The sequence below is a fragment of the Ovis aries genome, chromosome 3 (assembly GCF_016772045.2).
Source record: "Ovis aries strain OAR_USU_Benz2616 breed Rambouillet chromosome 3, ARS-UI_Ramb_v3.0, whole genome shotgun sequence".
Classification (NCBI taxonomy): domain Eukaryota; kingdom Metazoa; phylum Chordata; class Mammalia; order Artiodactyla; family Bovidae; genus Ovis; species Ovis aries.
Genome location: NC_056056.1, coordinates 32,384,487 through 32,407,495, shown reverse-complemented (window position 1 = coordinate 32,407,495; position 23,009 = coordinate 32,384,487). Strand labels below are relative to the sequence as shown.

The following is a 23,009-nucleotide window of genomic DNA, read 5'->3' as shown; positions in this document are numbered from 1 at the left end:
AAGAAATGCTTCCCGAGTCCTGAGATGGGACGCCAGGCCAGGGAGTGGCTGCTGGAATGGTTTAGGTTTGAATATCTGCAGTGAGGGCAGGGAGCCAGCCCTTCTCGAAGCCCCTAGCCTGACCCCCTAAGAACTGAGCTCTTTTGAGTATTGGGACCAGAAAGAGAGGCACTGTGGAGTGGAGGCCTCCATCTCCTGTTGGCCTGGGCCTTGTCACCTCTCAGTGTTCAAAATCTTTTTCTGCTCCTTCAAATCCCCAGCAGGCTAGGAGAGGCTCGTTAGGGCATATTTCTATGGTGCCTCTTCCCGGAGGGGCCCTGGCTCAAGTGCTTTTGGAAACGTGACATTTCCGTAGAGGCCTTGGGATTACTCAGCATCCACATATTGCTTTGCACTCCTTGGGCATGTATCTTACTTGCCCCAAATTTAACCTGCCTGGGCCTCAACTTCCTCAGCCAGGCTGAAGCAGAATAAGTGTCTTCCAGCTCTGACATCTAGGGAGCCATGATTCTGCCGGATGCCCCTGGCCGTAAGCTGGGCACTGAGTCTGAGATCACAGTGTCCTGCCCAGAGCACACTTCTGAGGATTCCCGCTGGAGCTGTGCCGGATGCCCCTGGCCGCAAGCTGGGCACTGAGTCTGAGACCACAGTGTCCTGTCCAGAGCACACTTCTGAGGATTCCCGCTGGAGCTGTGCTGTGCACCACCTGGAGCACCTGGAGTCCAGCCCTCCTTTGCCCCTCCTTGCTGTGGGCTCCGGAGCAAGTCCCCTCTCGTCTCTGAGCCCATTTCCTCACCTGTAAAATGGGGACCTGGGTAGTACCCAAGTCATAAAGCTGAAGGAAAGAACACCACAGAGCCTCGAGGCAGGATCCCACAGGAAACAGGGTCACTGCCCACGACCAGTGCGTGCAAGGGGATGAATGGTTGGTATTAAGTTGATGTTATTTCAGAAGCAGGTTATGCAATAGCTGCTGTTTCAAATGCTGGGCTGGAGGAGAGCTGGCCCAGCTCAGGAGGAGATGCTCACACCCAGGATGGAACAGACCCAGAGACACCCCCGTCCAGGGAAGAGAAGGTGGTCCTCACTGTGCTCTCTGCCCACCCAGAGGCCCCAGGAAGGGAGCAGAGCACTGGGGCTGTCAGATGGGGGAGGAGGAGATGAGGCCGGAGCCTACCTGCTAGGGCAGTGTGGCTGTGCCCGTGAGACGTGTGCATGCTCACCCATCACACTCATCACACACATGTACTCACACTCATCTCACATACGTAACTCTCACTGTCACAAACTCTAACACAAAACATGTACTCATACACTCCGAAACACTCATAAGCATACTTGTACATGCTCACAGTGGTCCAACAAGTGACCCAGGGGAGGGGCAGAGCCGGGGAGACCTTAACATGGACGCAGAAGCGACAAGAAACAGAGAAGGACAGAGAGACACAAAGAAGTGACATTCGGGCTGAATGTCAGAGAGGAACACCACAGTGGGGTCAAGAGAGGGACCCAGATGTAACCACAGGCAGGGCCCGAGGGAGACGGCAGCCCAGCCTGGTTCTGAGTAGGTCCTGCAGGAACAGCAGCACCAGAGTGGTGGGTGCGACCTGGCCAGGAGGTGGCTGGTAACTCCCATTTGACTTGTTCTGTAGAGACTTGCCAGCCATTCTGCTGGCCTTTCCGGGGAGCTCAGATGGTAAAGAATCCACCTGCAATGCAGGAGGTCCAGGTTCAATCCCTGGGTTGGGAAGATCCCCTGGAGAAGGGAATGGCAGCTCACTCCAGTATTCTTGCCTGGAGGATTCCATGGGCAGTGGAGCCTGGTGTGTTACAGTCTGTGGAGTCGGACATGACTGAGTGACTAACACACACACTGATGCCCTTGAGCCCCATTTCCTAGGGGGCAGTCTCTGTTATCCACCATGAGGATACTGAGAATTGGGGAGCTGGAATCATCTGTCTGAGTCCCCTGCAGCATCCAGGCCAGTGCCCACAGTTGACTCCAGAGGGTTCCTGCCCTCCAGATGAAGGCTCCGAACCTCTGAGCCAGAGAAGTCGGTGAGGGGTCTGGGCCCTGTAGGAGACATCCTCCCGGCCCACCCATCTACTCTGCAATTGCTGCAGGTATACCCTGTAGAGTCCTTGCCTCTCTGCACAAGTGTCCTGTTTCCTGCCCCACTGCCCACCACTCAGCCTCCCTGAGGCTCACACTGGCATGCCTGCAAGTACTTGAGAGTAAACCCACTGGCCAGGACCCCTCAACCACTGCAGGATGAAAGCAGACAGATAAATACTATCCCCCCCATCCCACTCCAGTCATCCAGCCAAACATGCCCAGGTGCCTTCTGCACGGCTCCTCAGAGGGTCCCAGAGGGACTGAGCCCCACAGCCAGCGGCAGGGACCACTCCCGCGCACACCCTGTATTTACCGGCTTTCCTGTCTTCCCTCCCTGGGAGTCACTCTCTCAATTAAACCACCTGCACACAGGCCCACGTCAGGCTCTGCTTTCAGCTGAGGCCCCAGTCAGGGCCCTCCCCAGGGCCCAGCACCAGGGGAGCTGGGGATCTTCTCTCCTCCCACTTCTCTTTCCCCAGGACTCTAGGGTTCTGCTCTGATCTATTGTTTGCTGGATTCAGGAGCCACCGCTTTTCCCCGGGGGGGGGGGCGGGGGGGCACACCACTCTTGTTTATCCAGTAACCATTAATTCTCAGCAATCATCTCTAGTCTCAAACCGTACAAACAGAAGTTGCCTTTGGCAAACAGTTATCCTATCTGAGTGGATCCTGGGATCGGCTGGAGGTTGGGACGCCCTCCAAGCTTCTAGCCAAGCCCGTAATTCTGTCTTCACTTTAGGACATGTGTCATAGGCAAGTCACCCACACAGCCATTCATGGTCTTGGGTTGTGTGGGTGTGTGCATGTGTGTTTGCAAGATAGATTTACTTTATCTTTTGATTGTAAAAGAATGCATGTCAGTTGTCCAGATAATGCAAGACGCATAGCATAGAAACTGAAAACACTTCGATCCCTTTTCAGTTGAGTGGGGTTATTCTTATTTTTTTTAATTTATTATAATTTTTATTTTTGCCCCACAATGCAGCATGTAGGATCTTAGTTCTCTGACCAGGGATCAAACCCACACCCCCTGCATACCCAAAATGGAAGCTTGGAGTCTTAACCACTGGACCACCAGGATAGTCCCTGCGTGCGTGTGTGCTCACTCAGTCGTGTCCAACTCTTTGAGACCCCGTGGACTGTAGCCCACCAGCCTCCTCTGTCCATGGGGTTCTCCAGGCAAGAACATTGGAGTGGGTTGCCATGCCCTCCTCCAGGAGATCTTTCCATTCTATGGATGGAAACTGCATCTCCTCTGTCTCCTGCATTGGCAGGCGGGTTCATTACCACCAATGCCACCTGGGAAGCCCAGGATAGTCCCTAGTTATCTTTAATTTACCCCAGCAAAGGACACATTCAGCATCAATGAATAAGGCCTGTTGGTCCTCTCAGGGACAGCCAGGTGCACTTACACAGTACCATTTCTCCTTAAGGAAATCATCCACTCATTCAGTGGCTGTTTTGAGCACCCACCAGGTTCCACATTCTGGAGAAGCAGCCACGAGGGAAACAGCTGAGACTCTTGTGGCCTCACTGTCTGTCTCTGACTAGCTCTGTTTTCCCTGACCGTCTCTCTTCCTCGGTTGCCTCTGGCTTCAATGAGGGGCTGCAGCTGCCCTCCTGGGTTTCCCACGTTCATAGGGAAGGGCTGTGCATATGATCCAGGTTGCAGAATGGGGTTGGGAGTGTACTGTCCTGCTGTTGAGCCTTGGCAGAGGCTCCAGACAATCTGATGCGCCCCTCTAGTCCTGAAAGGCCCCGTTTCAGGTGGCCTGTGCTCAGCTGAGGGTCTATCTTCGTGGACATAGTACCCTGGCAGAGCTGGCAAGCATCTTGAGAGCGCGGGCAAGGTGGCTCCTCTGGTCTTTGCTGATGGATGCCTGGGCCGGCTGGGCATCCTGGGTGCTCTCAGCACAGGTCTGTTAAACAGGTGGCATGGCTGAGAGAGGAGGATTATGGAAGGCCAGGAAGCGTCAGCAGTCAGGGTAGGAGGGGCCGAGAGATCTCTCTGTGGAACCTGCTCCCTTCACAGGGTTCGTGGGGAGGAGAGGCCAGAGCATGGGGTGGGAGCAGACTCATCAGGAAACCCACAGGGCCCAGGGCCTTGCCAAGTGGGAAGCTCCACAGAACCCCAAGAGTTGGCATGTGTGCCAGGAAAGCAGGAGGGATTCACAGAAGGCACCGTGTGCTTGTCCCTTGAGCCCAAGCAGGCTCAAACAGTATTTATCAGCTTTTTCTTTTTCCTTTTATTAACACATGTATCTTGATTGTGTTGGTGCTAGTAAAGAACCCGCCTGCCAATGCAAGAGACATAAGAGATGCAGGTTCAGTCCCTGGGTTGGGAAGATCCCCTGGAGGAGGGAGGGCAACCCATCCCAGTATTCTTGCCGAGAATCCCATGGACAGAAGAGCCTGGCTGGCTACAGTCCATAGGGTCGCACAGTCAAACACGATTAAAGCAAGAGCATGAGCACTTGGTTAAACATAAAAACCATGCCTCCTTAACATTGTGTAATGATTCAAAATTCAGAAAACTAAGATCATGGCATCTGGTCCTATCACTTCATGGCAAATAGATGGGGAAACAGTGGAAACAGTGACAGACTATTTTGGGGGGCTCCAAAAGCACTGCAGATTTTGACTGCAGGCATGAAATTAAAAGACGCTTAATTCTTGGAAGAAAACTTCTAACCAACCTAGACAGCATATTAAAAAGCAGAGACATTACTTTGCCAACAAAGGTCTGTCTTCCAGTAGTCATGTACGGATGTGAGAGTTGGACCATAACGAAAGCTGAGTGCCAAAGAATTGGTGCTTTGAACTGTGGTGTTGGAGAAGACTCTTGAGAGTCTCTTGGATAGCAAGGAGATCCAACCAGTCTATCCTAAAGGAAATCATTTCTGAATATTCATTGGAAGGACTGATGTTGAAGCTGAAACTCCAATACTTTGGCCACCTGATGCAAAGAACTGATTCATTTGAAAACTCCCTGATGCTGGGAAAGATTGAAGAGAAGAAGGGGATGACAGAGGATGAAATGGTTGGATGGCATCGCTGACTCAATGGACATGAGTTTGAATAAGCTTTGGGAGTTGGTGATGGGCAGGCATGCTGCAGTCCATGGAGTCCCAAAGAGTCAGACACAACTGAGCGACTGAACTGAACTGAATGATTCAAAATAAATGTTTGAATTCCAATGGGGAGAAATGCTGCTTTATTGAAACTGTTGTTTGCTGTTTAGTCACTTCAGTCTTGTCCACTCTTCTGCAACCCTGTGGACTGTAGCCTGCCAGGATCCTCTGTCCTTAGGATTCTCTGGGCAATACTTGAGTGGGTTGCCATTTCCTTCTCCAGGGGATCTTCCTGACCCAGGGATTATTGAAATTACCCTCCTCCTAATTTGATGTCATATTTCTCACCTTTGGAAGCAAACCCTGACAGGTTTGAGCTGAGATTAGTAGTTTTTTGTAGTTAGTATGAGAAACAGACAGAAACAGCTGTGATAGGGTCAAGCCTCTAATGAATCTGCCCCCTGAGGTTCTGCAAAGGGCCCTCACAGATGATCTCAAGAGATCCAGGAGTCACCTTCATCCAGGGCCTGGAGGGCTGGGTTCCTCTCTCCTCTTACCCAGTTCTGCCTTCCCCAGGGAGCCCACCCTGAAAGGGCTGGCGTCCTCAGCAACTCCCTTCCTCCTCCCTCCACATAGTTTCTTGTGTTTCAAAACAACTTATCTCCCTTCTCTCCCTTTATGTAAATTCCTAAAGCCTGTGGTTGATCTTGACAAGACGTTTTGTCAAATCCGAGGAAAGTAATTTATGCTGTGGTGTAAGAGATTGGTGGCTTCCCTGGTGGCCCAGAGGTTAAAGCGTCTGCCTAGGGCGGCAGACCTGGGTTCGATCCCTGGGTCAGGAAGATCCCCTGGAGAAGGAAATGGCAACCCACTCCAGTACTCTTGCCTGGAAAATCCCATGGGCGGAGGAGCCTGGTGGGCTACAGTCCACGGGGTCGCAAAGAGTCGGACACGATTGAGCGACTTTCAACTTTCAAGATACTGATAGACTTAACCATTCAAAGGAGCATCTTCGTTCTTAACAGCGTTCCTACATTCAAAAAACGCCTCAAACAGGTGGAATGTGCACAAGAGACCGTTTTGAAGCAGGGTCTCTTCCAATTCCACGTGCCTCCTGGGCCACTCCTACCCTCTTCCTTCAAGAATCGGGCTCAGCTGCGGGCCCTTCTGCGGCAAGCTCAGACCGGCGTTTGGGCTGCCAGGGTGGGCGGGGACACAGGCCTGGCGCGCCGGGCAGGGGAGTTGTCCCCAAACCTCAGCCCCCGCCTCTCCGAGCCCGGAAGGAAGCCGCGGTAGAGGAGGGGGCGCCCGGGATGCCCCTAGCGTGCCTCACCTGCGGGAGGGCACGTCCCGGGCTTTTAACTTCCGACACCGGGCCTGCAGCGGGAAGGCCCTGACTAGCCCATCCTTCCTGCCGCCGCCCACCCAGAGCTTCCACGCAGCGATCGCCGCCCGGTGCCGGAACGTGGGGCCGCGGGGGCCCCTGCAAGTCGCTCCAGCGCTCCTCCTCCTGCCCCCGCACCGGGTAGGGGTCCCGAGCGGAGCGCCTTCCCCCCGCCCCTCCCCTGCACCCCCCCCACTCCCACCGCCGCCCCAGCTCTGGACCAGCTCGCCGAGAGGGCGGCGACTGCGGGGAGGGAGGGGCGCCGCCCGCCTCCCGGGGCCTGGAGCGCGCGTGGCCCCGGAGCCGCCAGCGCCGCGCGGGGACTCACTGTGCCGCGCGCCCGGGCTCGGCTGGCTCCGCTCGGCACGCGGGCGGGGCAGAGGATGCTGGCGGGCTTCCCTGGCCTCGGCCCGCGCTCCCGCCGCCCAGGGCCCCGGGTGCGCCCCTAGCCCCGCTGCCGCCGCCGCCGCCGCCACCACTGCGGGGCCAGAGGGAGGGCGCCGGCCCCGCGAGCCGCAGCCCAAGAGGCTGGCGCCCCCGGATTTTCTAGCCGCCGCCGCCGCCTCCTCTTTTCTCCAGCGGCCGGGCGCCTGTGGATGCTGAAGGACAGCCCTGCGCCTTTCCCGGCCTGACGGCGGGAGGGTCGCGCCCCGGCCGGGGGACCGGGGACCGCGGCGCTAGCGGGGCGGCGCGGCTCCGTGGAGAGCAGCCCCCGGGCGCGCCAAGCCCTCCTGCCCCCTCCCGCTGCACGCGTGACCCGGCCTCGCAGCCCGCGAGGGGACTGGCACGGGCCACGCGGCTCTCGAGTTCCCGCACAGGTAAGCGCAGGGGCAGGGCCTGCCTTCCGGAGCAGACAGTGCCCTGAGATGGGGAGCCCCAGGGGCCAAAGGGCTGGCTGAGAAGGGAAGTAAACAGAGAAAGATTTAGGAACCCCCCAGGCTGGCGCTGGTTTCTTGGATCATGTTTTATCCTCACATTCTAAGACTTGGGCCTGGAGGCGACTTAGATGAGGAGATCAGAGGGGTGAGAGAGACTGAGATGACACGGAGAGAGACCAGGGATGGTGGAGCGGTAGCCAGGCCCGTCCACAGCCAGAGACAGGAAGCAGAGTGTTTGGGTGGACAAGACTAAGTATGTGTGTGGTCGGGTGGTGGCCGTTAGCCTTGGGGTGGCGGGAGAAAGGCCTCGGTTTTGGAGCCTCTGGCAGGAAGGAGTCTTCCCGGAGGGCTGGGGCAGGTCGTGGAGAAAGCTCGGGTAGGAAGGAAGAGGGGCTTCTACTCAGTGATGTCCTTTTAAGTTCCAGATGGTCATCTCTCCCTGAGCCCTGGAATCCCACTCTGCGTTCCTGCCCGAAGTGGCCCCAGGTCTCCGAGAGTCCCGGTAGGTGGCCCGTGCCAGAGCACTTCCTCTGCTCTGCAGCTGGCTTCTCTGGAGCCAGTAGAAGCAGATACCAGCCAGGATGCCGAGGACCCAGGGCTTCTCTGAGCCCGAGTACTCCGCTGAGTACTCGGCCGAGTACTCTGTCAGCCTGCCTTCGGACCCTGACCGCGGGGTGGGCCGGACCCATGAAATCTCAGTTCGGAACTCGGGGTCGTGCCTCTGCTTACCTCGCTTCATGCGACTGACCTTCGTACCAGAGTCCTTGGAGAACCTGTACCAGACTTACTTCAAGAGGCAGCGCCATGAGACCCTGCTGGTGCTGGTGGTCTTTGCGGCCCTCTTCGACTGCTATGTGGTGGTCATGTGCGCCGTGGTCTTCTCTGCTGACAAGCTGGCCCCCCTCACCGTGGCCGGGGTTGGGCTGGTGTTGGACATCATCCTTTTCGTGCTCTGCAAAAAGGGGCTGCTCCCCAACCGGGTCACTCGGAGAGTGGTGCCCTACCTGCTGTGGCTGCTGATATCAGCCCAGGTCTTCTCCTACCTGGGCCTGAACTTCTCCCGTGCCCATGCGGCCAGCGACACGGTGGGCTGGCAGGCCTTCTTCGTCTTCTCCTTCTTCATCACGCTGCCGCTCAGCCTCAGCCCCATTGTCATCATCTCCGTGGTCTCCTGCGTCGCGCACACACTCGTCTTGGGGGTCACCGTGGCCCAGCAGCAGCAGGACGGGCTGAAGGGAGTGCGGTTGCTGAGGGAGGTGAGTCCCGCCTTTTGACCCGGCCAGTGACTTCCTTCCCCAGCGGCTCTCGGCTGAGATGGTACCTATTTCGGAGGGTGGGTGGTCTGGGGCTCTCATCTACGTGTGTAGGAAGGACCACCTCTCTCTCAACCCCTGGCTTCGCTGGAGCGCTGGTATGTGGTTGGCTTGAGGGATCAGAGGATTTCCGGACATTGGCCACTCTGTCAACCCACGCCCAGGTGGCCGGAAGGGCCTGGGCCTGATCTCAAGCGAGGCAGCCTTGTCTTTGTCACTGACCCCTGCCAGGAAGGACTCTTGTGGGGAAAGAGGGCTCCCCTGGCTTCTGGCCTCTTAACTTGGCATTGAGGGGCTTCAGCAAGAGGCTGACTGTGTGGACTCAGTGTGCCTCTGCCCAGTGGGGACGGTGTTTGCCTGCCTAAAGTGGCTGTTATCAAGATGAAAGGTTGTGGGTGACCTCAAAGAATGAGATGTGAAGGACTGTGTGGTTGTCACAGATCCCACTTCTGCTGCTGAGAGCTCAGGGTGCTTGAGCGCTCAGATGATGGAGTGGTGGTCTCCCCCTGGGAGCCGTGGTGCAGGGATACAGACGGGGACAGGGTAGCCAGCCATAGTGAGGGAGGGTCTACTGGTTCTGGAGGAAGCTTTCTGCTGGAAGGGGCGGAAATTTGGCTTTAACTTAATAGACAGTCTGTGCTCCCCACTAGGTGCCAAGACCCTGGGTAGGTGCTGAGGGGCTGCAGAGATGTGATGCCTGGTCTTCTGAGCTGGGTCACCTGTGGGGTGATGGGGGTTCCATAGGGCTGAGAGTCTATGAATTCCACAGCTGTGTATCCTACTCGCTACCTTTTCCTCATTTTGTGTATGAGCCCAGAGATGGAGAGTGACCTCTCTCAGTTCACACAGCTAGGTATGGCAGTGGGTAGCTGGAATGTCCATGTCCAGATTCCCATTTCTGGACTCTTCCTTCTATGTCACACCACTGCCCCCATCTCAGCCAGAGTCTCCTGGGATGGGGGGGCTGAGTCTCCAGGGGCGTGGCAGTGCCAGTGGTCGATGCAACCACACTGTGGGGCCGCCCCATTGCCTCCTTCTTGGTTAGAGGGAAACACAGGTTTTTTCCTCTGTTTTAACTTTTCCCCCAGTTCTTGGACCAAGATTCTTCCTGTTTTCCCATTCTGGCTCATGCAGGCATCTCACAGAAGCTTTGTGCCTTGATTCTGCAGGGGCCCAGCCCTGGGCTGGTATACATGGATTCATGCAGGCACACTGGAAGGTCCCTTTTCCTCCCAAGGCCCTGTTCATAAAAGGGTGACAGCCTGCCATACCCCTAATGACTTCCGAGTTGGTGAACTTCAAGTTGTGCTCCTGCCAGCTGAGGGCCCTGCTGGAAGCTATCTGGGCAAGAATGGTGAGAGGCATTCCTTTTGGGAATCAATGAAAAGTACAGCTTGCGGACAGATCGGTGGGCATAGCAGCCCTTGGGGCCTGGGATCAAACTCTGAACCCTTTGCTTTATCTAAACAGTCACTTCTAGCTCTTTTCTCTTTGCCAGGGTCCCTGGACCCCATGAATTTCCAGTATGCTTCGCTGCCCACGAAGGAGGCAAATCAGACATTCTCCACATTGGAGCCCAGAGGGTGAACGCTTGATTGTTGATGTCTTTGGGGCACTGCTGAGAAACAGAAACTCCAAAAGATTAGGAAACAGGGGAAAAAAAAAGAGAAAAATAAGTAAATCAAGAATAGCAGTTGTTAGCATCCCAGGAGAGCATGACCTTGACATAGAAGCGGTGCCTTGGATACAGCTTTGGGACTAGAAGGGGAGAGAGACGGGGCTCCCAGGGTCTGTTTGGGAGCCTGAGATAGAATGCAGGAGGCTCCAGCCTTCAGTGGCTGTGTTCCAGAAGTTTCTGAGTCACTTGTTTGGGACTAATATGACTTTTTGAAAAGGTGCCTGCGTTCCCAGGCCCACCCACCGGAGTCTTAAGTCATAGGGGCCCTGCATTCAGTTTCTAGGAGCACGATGGAGCCCTGAGGCCCCTGCGGCCCCCTGCCGCTGTGGGGAGAACACCTCCCCACCACAGCCTTGGGATGAAGCTCACCTGCCTGCTGCTCCCCTGGGCCCCTGAAACCCCCTGGGATGGGGTGCCGGCATAGAAGAGGGCAGGGCTGGAAGACAGGGATGTGAGGACCAGGCAGCCAGACCCCCTTCCCCCCGACAGTCCGAGTAACACCGGGCACCTCCTTGGGTCACTTTCTCCTGCCCACAGACTCCTTTTGCTTTGTCTTCTCCCATCACCTGTTGGCCCCAGCCAGGGACTCTCCTGGGTTGGTGGAGGGTGAACCCAGTTTCACAGTTAGAAGTAGACATTGGGTTTCTGGGGCTTTGTGAGTGCCAGCAGCACCGAAGGAATGTTCCCAATGCCTGAGCGTGCTTCCCCTGGCCCTTCATCCCCACAAACAGTACTTGAGTCTGGGGTGGGAGGAGACAGAAGGACATGGGGGCCTTGGGGTAGCCTGAAGTATCAGAGGCAAGCCACCCAGCCTACCTTGCCTGGCTCTTCTCATGGAGGCAGGCTGGTTGGGGTTCCGTCAGGAAGAGCAGGTGGAGTCAGGGGCTGTGGGATGGGGTGTCACTGGGGCTTCACTTATTAGTGGGTGAGTGGCTTTGACTGAGCACAAGTATGGGCCTTGCAGCTTGCAGGTCTGGGACTGAAGGGAGTCAGATAATGATGTCAGAGGCTGTGGTGGAGGAGAGCATGATGTGGGGCTGGGGAGGGAGAAGCAAACTGGCTTTCTCCACATCCCTCCCCTTGCCTGGGTCCTGGCCCAGCTTGCCTTTTACTGCCCCATCGGTGAGCTGATGAAGCAGGGAGGGGGTCAAGGGCAGGGCCAGGCAGCTGCTGATGGGTGAAAACGAAGGGGAAGATGGGGCGGGAAGAAGATACAGCCGAGATGGGGAACATTCCTGTGGCCAGCGGCTGCTCTCAAGGCCCTCCCATGTAGCCACAGACATCTGTTAGCTTCTGAGGGGGTCCTTAAAAAATGAATCTGACAAGTTAGGGTTGAGGAACCCCTGAGAAATAGTTTACAGCTTTATTTCCTAGCAAAGAGGCTATTCAAGAGCAAAACTGTCTCATGGAATTAATAGCCTGTTAAGACCTTTATTCACAAATTAGAGCATGATGGAGCCGTGGATGTGTGATTCCTTTCACACCTACAAATTACATAGCAGATCATCCACCTAGTGAATGCGCATTTGGCTCTGGGAGGCTGGAGGGAGCTCATGCTGCAGTGTATAGGCTGGAACTGTGTATAGGCTGGAACTCAGGTTCACACGCATCATCTCAACTGATCTTGGGTGTTACTGGCTCCATTTTATAGGTGAGAAAAGTGAGGCTTGGGAGGATGAGAGAACTGGCTCCATTTTATAGGTGAGAAAAGTGAGGCTTGGGAGGATGAGAGAAGAGAGGAGGACTGGCAACTAGAGAGGGATCACTGGTGAGGGGGGGATGATGGGTGAGGGGCAGGGGGCATCCCTGAAAGCCTCTTTTTCTCTGCAACCTCTTTCCTGTGTCCTTGGCTGTCCCCGATGCCTTTGCTATAAGCAGCATTGAAGAACAGGGCCAAGAAGTGGGAGGTCCTAAAATATCACAGGGAGCACCTCTCTGTTTCCCCCTGGGAATTGGATGTAAAGAGGGGAGAAGCCTGTGACAGAATGTTCCTGGTGGAGGCGTGGCCAGGAGTTCATGAGAAGTGAGTGCAGGGAGCAGGAACAGGAGCTGGATGGGGAGGTAGGGGGGCATCGCCTGGGGCTTGCAGCCTCAGAGGTAGGTGTGTGTGTATGTGTGTGTGTGTGACAGACAGGTATCTTTGTGTGTGTGAGTGACAGACAGACAGACTAGGAGTGAGCAACCGCAACCCAGCTCTTGGCCCCTTGGAGCAGCCGAGGGGTGTGTGTGTGTGTGTGTGTGTGTGTGTGTGTGTGTGTGTGTGTGTGAATGACAGACAGGCAGGCAGACTGGGAGTAGGTAATAGCAATTCAGCTCTTGTCCTGTTGGCCCTGGGCTCTGCCCCCATCCCACGGTGGGACAGATGGCTCATCCTCCACAAGTGTGTAGACAGGCATCATGTAGGAACTGGATAACAAGGAAACACATAGGAGGGGACCGGGAGGCCACTGAATCCAACTGCCTGGGGGAAGGAATGGTCAGTTATTGAACATGTAACAGCTTTGCAGAAAGTTTCCTCTCAGTCCATTCCCCTGGCTGCATTTTTCTGGGGCCTTTTCCTATCCTTAAAGAAAGTGAAGATGCTCAGTCATGTCCGACTCTTTGCAACCCCATGGACTATAGCCTGCCAGACTCCTCTGTCCATGGGATTTCCCAGGCAAGAATACTGGAGTGGGTTGCCATTTCCTCCTCCAAGGGATCCAACCTGAGTCTCCTGCATTGGCAGGTGGGTTCTTTACCACTGAGCCACCTGGGAAGCCCCAGTTGGGTCCTCCAAGCCTGAATAAACACTTGGCCACCCCCTCTCCGATCTGTGCCCTCATGAACACAGGCACTCGTGGTGATCTACTTCCGTGGGTACCATCCTGACTGACACTTAGATTTTGAACTCAAAGATAACCCCCAGGTACAGACCCAGTGAACCTGGGGATGGACAGGGTACTCACATTTACTGAGCTCTTGCAGTGTTTCAGCTGAGCATCTTCCAGCAAGAGGCAGATCGTATTTTTGCATTACAGATGAGGACACTGAAATACGTAAGTGAAATGGCTCATCCAGGGCTACATAGCAAGTGGAGGAGTAGGATATGAACCTGGCCAGTGGAATTCCAGAGTTCCTTCTCTTCTCCCGTCATAAAAGAACCCCTTAGATCTTCCCCGAGAATCTGTTGAGATACAGTTCCAACAGGATTGGGTCCTCAGTTTCTTTACCCACAAGTGTCAGAAGGAGCAACGCAGGGGACGAGGAGGTGTTTCTAGGGGCAGACATATTGCTGCTTATGGAGAGGCCGAGCTGTCTGGGCGTTGCAGCTGATAGGCTGTATACACCTTCCTGGCTGGAGGAGGCATTGCTCCATTACAGGACCTTATAGTAACCCATGTCTATAATCATGATCCCCACTTCAAGAAAACATTAGGTTACATTTAGTGTGAAATGGGGTCTAATACTACATTCTAAAAACATTTTTTATCAGAAATGGATAAGAACACGTTTGGATGAATAAGGATTACATTTTGGCCCTCTAGGAAGTTCACTAATGTGGGTTTTCTCAGTGGCCTTACTATACATGTTGGTAAAGAATCTGCCTGCAATGCAGGAGACCTGGGTTCAATTCCTGGGTCGGGAAGATCCCCTGGAGAAGGAAATGGAAACCCATTCCAGTATTCTTGCCTGGAGAATCCCATGGACAGAGGAGCCTGGTGGGCTATAGTCCATGAGGTCACAAGAGTCAGACATGACTTAGCGACCAACCCCCACCACCATCCCTTCATTTACTCTGTATTTCAGTTATCCACGGTTATATAACATAACCTCAAACTTAGTGCCTTAAAACAGTAACAGTTTATTTAATCTCACGATTCTCTGTGCTCAGCTGGATGCTGCCCTGTTTCCCATACCTTGGCCAAGGCCACTCACTTGGCTGCCTGGACTGTTTCTTTCAGCAGCAGCATTCAACTGACAGCTATGCTGGCAGAGCCTGAGAAGGTCTTACACACATGCCTGGAGCCTTGGAGCTTCTCTAAGTGACCCTTCCACGTGGTTAGCTTGGGCTTCTTCACAGCATGGTGGTAGTCATCAGAGATTTTAAAGGCTAGACCCATCACTATTGGTCAAAGCAAGTCACAAGGGGTAACCCAGGTGCAGGATAAAGGGAGATTGATTCTACCCCTTGATGTGAGAGTGATATGTACATACTAGGAAGGAAGGGATGGAGGGCCGCCGTCTTCTGAGGCTTTTTACTAAACCAGGGGGTGCATGAGGGATGTTGGGGGAAAGAGATGAAGAGAGCCATGAGTCTGGGTGGGGTACCTTAGGATGCTTCAGAAGTTAGAAATGTGGTCTGCTGTGTAGTCATTTCTCTGTATCCGTGGATGTGAAACTTACACATACGGAGAGCAGACTGTCTTCGTTGTACTGTGCCACTTTATGTTAATATATGCCCTTGTTATTTGTGACAGTCCCTGGAACCAGTCTTATGCAGATACTGTGTATAACTTTTTGAAGGTATTGATTCTCTATGAGATCCAACACATCATTTCTAAGATACTCAAAGTTAAAAACTGCCTTGCACGTGAAAAGATGATAGCTCATGGTTCATCTGCCTGGGATTTGCCTTATGTTCTGAAGAAGAATTTGTTTTTTTTTTCAAACACACATACTCGCTCTGTCCAGGGCACTGTCCAGGGTGGAGGCAGGCACACTGCCTCCGATCACGACCCCAGCACCAATCTCGGCCCTTTCTCTCCACATATCAGCTAGATGGGCAGCCCTGTCTGATGTTTGTATTCCTTTCTCAGGAGGTGGAAATTTGCTTGTGCGCATCCTTCGGAAACACATCCAGTTTGTCTTTCTTAGCAGATTGTCATTTGCCCCAAGGAGAGGAAGACCGCTAGTACAGCCCCTTGCCGTGCCTCGGTCCTGACTCTCTCTCTATACGTGTGTGTTGAATAAATTCATTCCTGCTTTGCTTTTATCTTTATTTCCTTCCTCATCAACTCTGAGAGTTTGGTAAATCTTTGGTTAGATCCAGGCTAGGGAAACATTCTGATGTTAATTTATGTGATTTGAAAATGACGTTTTAAAAGCAAGACTTATATAACTCTTCAAGACTGCTAGTCTTACCACTTGTTAATAAAATTTTTTGTCTTGTCTAGGGAAAAAGCAGCAATAGAAAAGGGTTTTATCGGCCCAGAAAATGAGTCATTGATATCCTGTTGGCCTAGTTCTAATCTTGACCTTAGGCAAAAATGATTTGCATAAGATCAGGTAGAAGAATGAGCAGAGTTGGAGGTCTCACCGTCCCATCCCACCTTCCTGCTAGTTCCTCTAGTCTAAAGAGAAACTATATTTCCTGTGTCACTTACCAAGCATCATTCTAGGCAGGAGTATACAAAGAATGAGTGAAAGTCATCCCTTGGCATCAGGGAGCTCCCAGGTTGTGGTATAAGCCTGTTAGTGAAAGAGACCCTGCCTCAGGAAACAGAGGAAGGCTTCCTAAGAGCTTATTGTTGAGCTGGGTTTTGAGGGATAAGTAGGAGTTTACCAGAGGGAGCGTAGGGAACAGGGCTTTCTGATCAGAGTCATAGGAGATTCGAACTGGCTTTGGATTGGTGCAAATTCTGTGTGACAGGAGCCGGCGTGGGTGGCAGGAGCTAGAGATACGAGGTATAGAGAAGCTAAGTAGTGGAAGGGCTAAGGAATTTGGGCTTTATTTCTCTAATGATGAGGCTTCATTGAAGGAATTTGGGCTTTTTCCTCTAATGATGAAGCTTCATTGAAACAGGGGATAGATAAGATCTGATTTGTATTTAATAGAATCCTTCTGGTGGACTTGAGTAAGGTTGAAACTGTTTAGGAGGCTGTTGAGGTAGTCCAGGCATGACGCCATGAAGGCCACCCACCAAGATGGAATCAGAGGATGGAGAAGATGAGTTCAGGCTCAAGTGCCTATGGGATATCCAGATGGAACTATCAGATTATTCAGTGGATCGTTATTGAACACCTTCTGTATGCCAGGCCCTGGGCTTAAGATCTGGAGCTTAGAAGACAGGTCATGGGTTCTAGATTTGGGGATCATCAGCCTTTAAGTGGTACCCAAAACCATAGGGAGGATGAGGGGTTGCCTAAGGACAGTGTGTAGAATCAAAACGGAAGAGGGCTTAGGACCTAACACTAGGGAGCAGCCTTGTTGGGGGACAGTCCCTCACATAGAACATCCAAATCAACCTCTGCTTCCTGCATGTGCCATGCTTTTCCCAGGTGGCTGGTGATAAGTAGATGGCCCTTCTGGGAGCAGGAGGCAGCCCCTGGCTAGTGGTGTTTGCACCGTTTGTTCTTTTGCATTGGGAAAGCTTTAGACAAGCCATGGTGAAGTAGGGCTGGGGTGTCAGGTGGGGGACTGCTCACGGGAGTGTTTGTCACCTTGTGGGGGAGGGGGAATAGGTCTGTAAGGGCACTTTATAAATTGTAAAGCACCTTGAGAATGCTAGCTGTTTATTTCTTTATTGCACCTAATCTTGACAGACCATCTCTGATCTTTGATCTATGAATGAATCAGACCAGGTTTATTCATCATCCTTTTCCTCATCCCTCTTCTGTGTAACCAACTGGCTCTTTCCCGCTCCTTGTGAAAGGATTATTTTAAGGAGTGTTTTTAATTATAAAATGCCATCTAATATTGCAGAAACTTTGGAAATGAGAGAAATTTATTATAATCCTATAATAACGAATTTTGTGTGTGTCTCTTTCTAGTCCTTCGTTTCTAGAAATTTTTACAAAGCTGTACGCATTACTCTGTACTTAGCTTTATAGAACAGACTTTTTTCTGTTTTAAATTAGTGTTCACAATCATCATTTTTAATGGCTGCATAATATGATGTCGGCTAAATGTACCATAATTAACTCAATTGTTCCTTTTCTGTAGGACATTTGGTTACTCTTACTTTATTGATTTTATTTATTTATCATCTCATTTTCATTTGCTTATATTATTATGTATATGTAATACCAGCAGGCCCATTGCCTCTCTCCTTTCCCCTCCTGGCTGTTTTGTGTCTGATGTATCCTCCTTCCTCGGATTACATTTTCAGCCGTTCCTTCCAGCAGAATTCCTCTTTGTGGTTCCTAAGAAGTTTGCTTTGAATAATGATGAAACCTTTTCCTGTTCCTCTCTTCAAGAGCCCTTTCTTTGTTGTAAACAGAAAAGAAAATGACACGTTTCAGAAGAAATCCCATACCACGCTTTATCCCCATTCGAAATCCCAGTGTATGCAGGCTGGATTTGAACGGTCGCAAGATTCCGTGGTCGTGGGTTGTTGTTCCCATGTCATTTGAGGACTGGTCCCCATGAAATGGGGCCAGCTGAGTCAGAGCTGGCAGTGTAAGGCTGGGAGCTGCCTGCCCAGGCCAGGGTTGGGCTCAGGGCTGCCCCTGAAGCCCCCGGAAGGCTGGGTTTTTCACCCGACGGAGCTGGGCAGTGGAGAATTGATCCCCATGGACCACATTCTTAAGAGACTGACCAATAAGCCCAAGGCTAAGTCACCAACCTGCTGATGGTAGGTGGGCCTTACCATTCTCAAAGGATGGTAACACCCTGTCTGTTACAAGTTTACTACCAATTCCTAAGAAACCAAATCAGTCACTTCCTGAAGGGAAGTCTGAGCAAAGAGCATTGCCTGGTGCTGAAGTGGATCATCCTCCCAGGCTGGGGCTGGGAGTCCCCCTGCTACCCCCCGGGGCCCGTTTCCCAGTAATGGGCGATGCTGTCAGCTAGACGCAGCCTCCCCCAGATTGCAAGAAAAGTGCCACAGTTTCTCACTCGTCAGCTCTCTGTTTTCTAAACTCCTACACATGATTACAGTTTACCTTTCATTGCGCTGCATCAAGCACTCTGGAAAACAGAGGAGTCCCCCCACCTTCCCTAAACTGGAGCCGTAGTTGTCATGTGGCCTGTCTCTGGGGACAGATCTGGAATGTTGCCTCTTTATGTCAGTAAAGGGTCCTGCATAGGATGGTTGCTTTAGCTGAGCCACCATTTTTCTTGTTGTTGTCTAAGAAATGAAATGCATACTTTGCAGATGAAGTTCCCTATGAGGACAAAAAATTCTGTACTTTGTAAAAAAAAAAAAAAAGTGTATATTTGTTTGGCTGTACCAGGCCTTAGTTGTGGCATGAGGGATCTTTAATTGTGGCATGTGGGATCTAGTTCCTTGACCAGGGATCAAACCTGGGCCCTATGCATTGGGAGTGCAGAGTCATAGTCACTAGGCCACCAGGGTAGTCCCAAGAATTCTGTACTTTTGATGCAGGGCTGTTTGTTTGCATCCCAGCCACGGCCTTACACTTAATATCTTTTTTCTTTATTCCCTTTTTTTGGAGGAATCAATTAAGAGTAGCAGCAGGTAAGAGACACAGTGAAGGAAGTCTCTGGAATGATTTAGACTGGAGGAATGTCAAATGTGTTCTTCCTTTCAGTTGAATGCTTGAGATTTCAATGTGAAGCTTGTTTGCTTCCATTATTGCAGATAAGGGCGCTGTGGGTGCCCACTGCTCCTGGGTGGCCTCATTCTGTTCATTTTCATGCCCACCTCACAGCACTCATCGCTGGATTTAGGGGTAGAAAAGATGGAGCTTGCAGTTCAGTTTACAGAGATAACAAGGTACCCAGAATCAGAGAGTGAAGATGGAGCGTGGGTGGTGTCAGGTCCAAATGCAGTGACAGTCCTTTAACCTGGAGAGATTGACACAGGTGCTTGGTCAGTTGATGCCAAAAATTAAATTATTTGCCAGTGGTCATACAGCTGTGTGTCAGAACAAAGAGAATTTTACTGTATGTGAAAAAAAGGGAGTAGAAACAAAAGCTAGATGGTGGTAAGCGTTGGTGATCACCAGATGACCTTGATGCATTTTGTGTAAGAGCCACGATGCCCTAGATACTGTGGGCAAGAAGGGGGTTGGATGGGGCACAAAAGAACATTCTGGGGGTGATGGAGGCATTCCCTGCGGTGACTGTGGATGTAGTCACACAGTTGTGTGAATTTGTCAACACTCATCAAAGTAACATTTTATTATTATTATCTGGCTGTGCCACATGGCTTGCAAGATCTTAGGTACCTGACCAGGAATGGAACTTGGGGTCCCTGCGATGAAAGCACAGAGTCCTAATCACTACATGGCTAGGGAATATACATTTTACACGGGTGCTTTTTATTGTATGTAAACTTTAACTCCACAAAGTAGATTTTTAAAAGTCAGTAGAATCTAAAAATCACAAAAAGTTGCACATAAATATAAACATGTATATGCATTTAAAATAGCTTATTTCAGCTGAAAACATCTAGCTACTCATCTTTTGTGGAAAGGAAAGATCATTGCTTCTGGGTATCCTTTTTGGTGTTCCTTATGACCTTTTGTAGGTAAGATGTGACCTCTGTAATTTCTAGTTTCCTTAAAGTGGAGAGAGGATTAAAAGTCACTTGAAAATAATCTAGGGACCGAATCTTAGATCTTTATGACTTTTATTTTGGCTAAATTTTTACTGGTGTCTTGCCCACTTCTAATTCAGCAGCAGTTTCTGTTAGTTACTCACATTTATTCAGAAATTTCCAAAATGCTCATTTTACTTTTCTTAGAAATAACAACTGTCTGTCGTTCATACTGATGCTTTGCTTGCTTAGGTTCTTAATTACGTTATGGGCTTCCCTCGTAGCTCAGTCGGTGAAGAATCTGCCGGCAATGCAGGAGACGTGGGTTTGATTCCTGGGTTGGGAAGATCCCCTGGAGAAGGAAATGGCAACCCACTCCAGTATTCTTGCCTGGAAAATACATGGACAGAGGAGCCTGGTGGGCTACAGTCCATGGGGTCACAAGAGTTGGACACGACTTAGCGACTAAACTACCACCGCCACCACCAGAAATTGGAGCAGATGTGCAGGAAAGTTCTAGAGAGGTCCTGCCAGCTATGCACATAAGGTCGGCAGGTTCTGTGGGAGTGGGTGGACTTGACTAATCCGGAACATGGGTTTGGAGGGCTTTAGCGCTGTCCTATGTTCCTGGCCTTCCTGCTGGAGCCCCATCCTGCCCCTCTAAGCATCTGGTCCTGGTTCTGGTTTATTCAGGGGAAGAAACTCACATCTGCCTCTCATTCTCTACCCAGTAGCCTTCCTGGTATTTGGATTCAGCCATCTTGCTCTCTTTCATTCTCCTTTTCAGCCTAACCCATTGCACTTTTTCATGAAGCCCTCAGGTGACGTGGTTTCTGGGCCTTACATCATCCTAGCACTTTCTTTGGCTGCAAACTGAGACGTGGTGCCTTTTCCCGTCTTAGACACATTTTCCCCTGCCTGCTCTGAGAACCCTGCCCATCCTGCCTTGTTGCAGGACACAAATGCTAGAGGTGTAAAGACCACAACTGTAATTTGAGGTTTGGTGGGGAGGGTGGTCTCCACTCATGGAAATTTAGATGTTGTTGTTCAGTTGCTCAGTCATGTCTGACTCTTTGTGACCCCATGGACTGCAGCACCCCAGGCTTCCTTGTCCTTCACTATCTCCCGGAGTTTGCTCAAACTCATGTCCACTGAGTCGATGATGCCATCCAACCATCTCATCCTCTGTCACCCCTCTTCTCCTCCTGCCCTGAATCTTTCCCAGCATCACGCTCTTTTCCAATGAGGTCTTAAAAGAATTATAGTCTATATGAAAATGGAAGTTAATCTAGAGAAACCCACTGCTGCTTAAGTGGTAGGATAGCTCCCCAGAGACTGACAGAATGTCTCTGACCTGGCAGGATGTGCTATTTAAGAGAGCAGAGGAGCTGGTCCCAGGGAACCATTCACTGAACCTGCAGCCTGGAGCTGGAGGTGCATTTGCCTCCCTGGGCCGTCCTCTGACCTGGGCCGTCCATGTCCCTCTGTAGCCTGCGTGTCCCTTACGCCTTTCCCTTCCCCACAGCTTCTCTGTTCCTGTTGCCCTGCCAGAGCAATAAAGACCAGCACGATTATCAAGTTACCCAGAGTCTGACCCATCCTCTTCTCTGTCTGCCCTCTTCTTTTCCTACAGGGACGCTGTGTTTGTTGTTGATTGCTTAGGAAGCCTAACTGCATGTGTGTGCCTATTGATGGGCATCTGTTGTCCTCCTGTCTGCTAATTTACCTCTTCACTCGGCCAAACATGTATGGTTCTGGGCACATGTTTGCACAGGTTCCTGGGGACACAGACACAGTACCCTCAGGTCCTGCCTACAAGGGAGCTTGGTTTATTTATTTTCTTAAAAAAATAATCATTGTCTGAATATGGGCCTGGCACAGAGCAATCCCTCCAGCATTGTTGAATGTTGTTGCATGAATTATGAGTAAGTTGAATCGCATGAAATAATCAATATCCAACCATTTTCAACATGCAAGCAATGGCAATTTCATTTCATATGGTTCTGTTTAATATAAAAGTAATAAATGTGCTCACTAGGGAAAGCCTCAGTTCAGTTCAGTCAGTTCAGTTGCTCAGTCATGTCCAACTCTTTGCGACCCCATGGACTACAGCATGTCAGGCCTCCCTGTCCATCACCAACTCCCAGAGTTTACTCAAAACTCATTTCCATTGAGTCGGTGATGCCATCCAACCATCTCATCCTCTGTCGACCCCTTCTCCTCCCGCCTTCAAACTTTGCCAGCGTTAGGGTCTTTTTACATGAATCAGTTCTTCGCATCAGGTGGCCAAAGTATTGGAGTTTCAGCTTCAGCATCAGTCCTTCCAATGACTATTCAGGACTGATTTCCTTTAGGATGGACTGGTTGGATCTCCTTGCAATCAAGGGACTCTCAAGAGTCTTTTCCAACATCACAGTTCAAAAGCATCAATTCTTTGGTGCCTAGCTTTCTTTATAGTCCAGCTCTCACATCTATACATGACTACTGGAAAAACCATAGCTTTGATTAGACGGACCTCTGTTGGCAAAGTAATGTCTCTGCTTTTGCCTGGAAAATACTAAATAGTATGGGGAAATATGATCCATAGTATTATCTTTCAAGGATACCTGCTGTTAACATTAGGTCCCTTTTTACAGACAGAGGTGATGATTAATTTTTTTCTTCTATACCATGTGTTGTTCTTATTGTAAGAAATATTAACATTTCATGCATGCATGCTAAGTTGCTTCAGTCATGTCTGACACTTGTGACCCTACGGACTGTAGCCTGCCAGGCTCCTCTGTCCAAGGGAGTCTCCAGGCAAGAATACTGGAGTGGTTTGCCATTTCCTCCTCCAGGGGATCTTCCCAACCCAAGGATAGAACCCATATCTGTTACATCTCTTGTATTGGCAGGCAGGTTCAACTGAGGCAGAAATAAAAACACAAAAATGAAGCCCCCTTTTCCTCTGCCGTTCCCCTCCCCACAGGCAACAATTGCCAAGTGTGTGGCATGCATACATCCAGAGAGTTTTCTTTGAATTTGCATGTGTGTGTGATATATGCACATTTGAGATTGAGAGATTATTTATGTAAGTTTATGCAAATCAATGAAGCAAACTTTTCAGTGCTAATATCCACACGTTCCTTTATAGTAGCTGGTGCCCCC

At 51.2% G+C, this 23,009-nt stretch overlaps 1 protein-coding gene across 4 annotated transcripts in view; it reads left to right on the top strand.

Moving 5' to 3' along the window:
* The first annotated feature begins 6,437 nt into the window (after positions 1-6,437).
* ADCY3 (adenylate cyclase 3) overlaps positions 6,438-23,009 on the top strand; it is an 88,250-nt gene continuing 71,678 nt past the window's right edge. For 3 of the 4 annotated variants that reach the window (XM_027966563.2, XM_042245870.1, XM_027966561.2), the window contains exons 1-2: positions 6,438-7,389; positions 7,869-8,705. In XM_027966563.2, coding sequence (XP_027822364.1) covers positions 8,031-8,705 — 675 coding nt within the window. In that variant the 5' untranslated portion in view covers positions 6,438-7,389; positions 7,869-8,030. The remainder of the gene's footprint in view (positions 7,390-7,868; positions 8,706-23,009) is intronic. The other variant, XM_027966562.2, reaches the window with a different exon arrangement.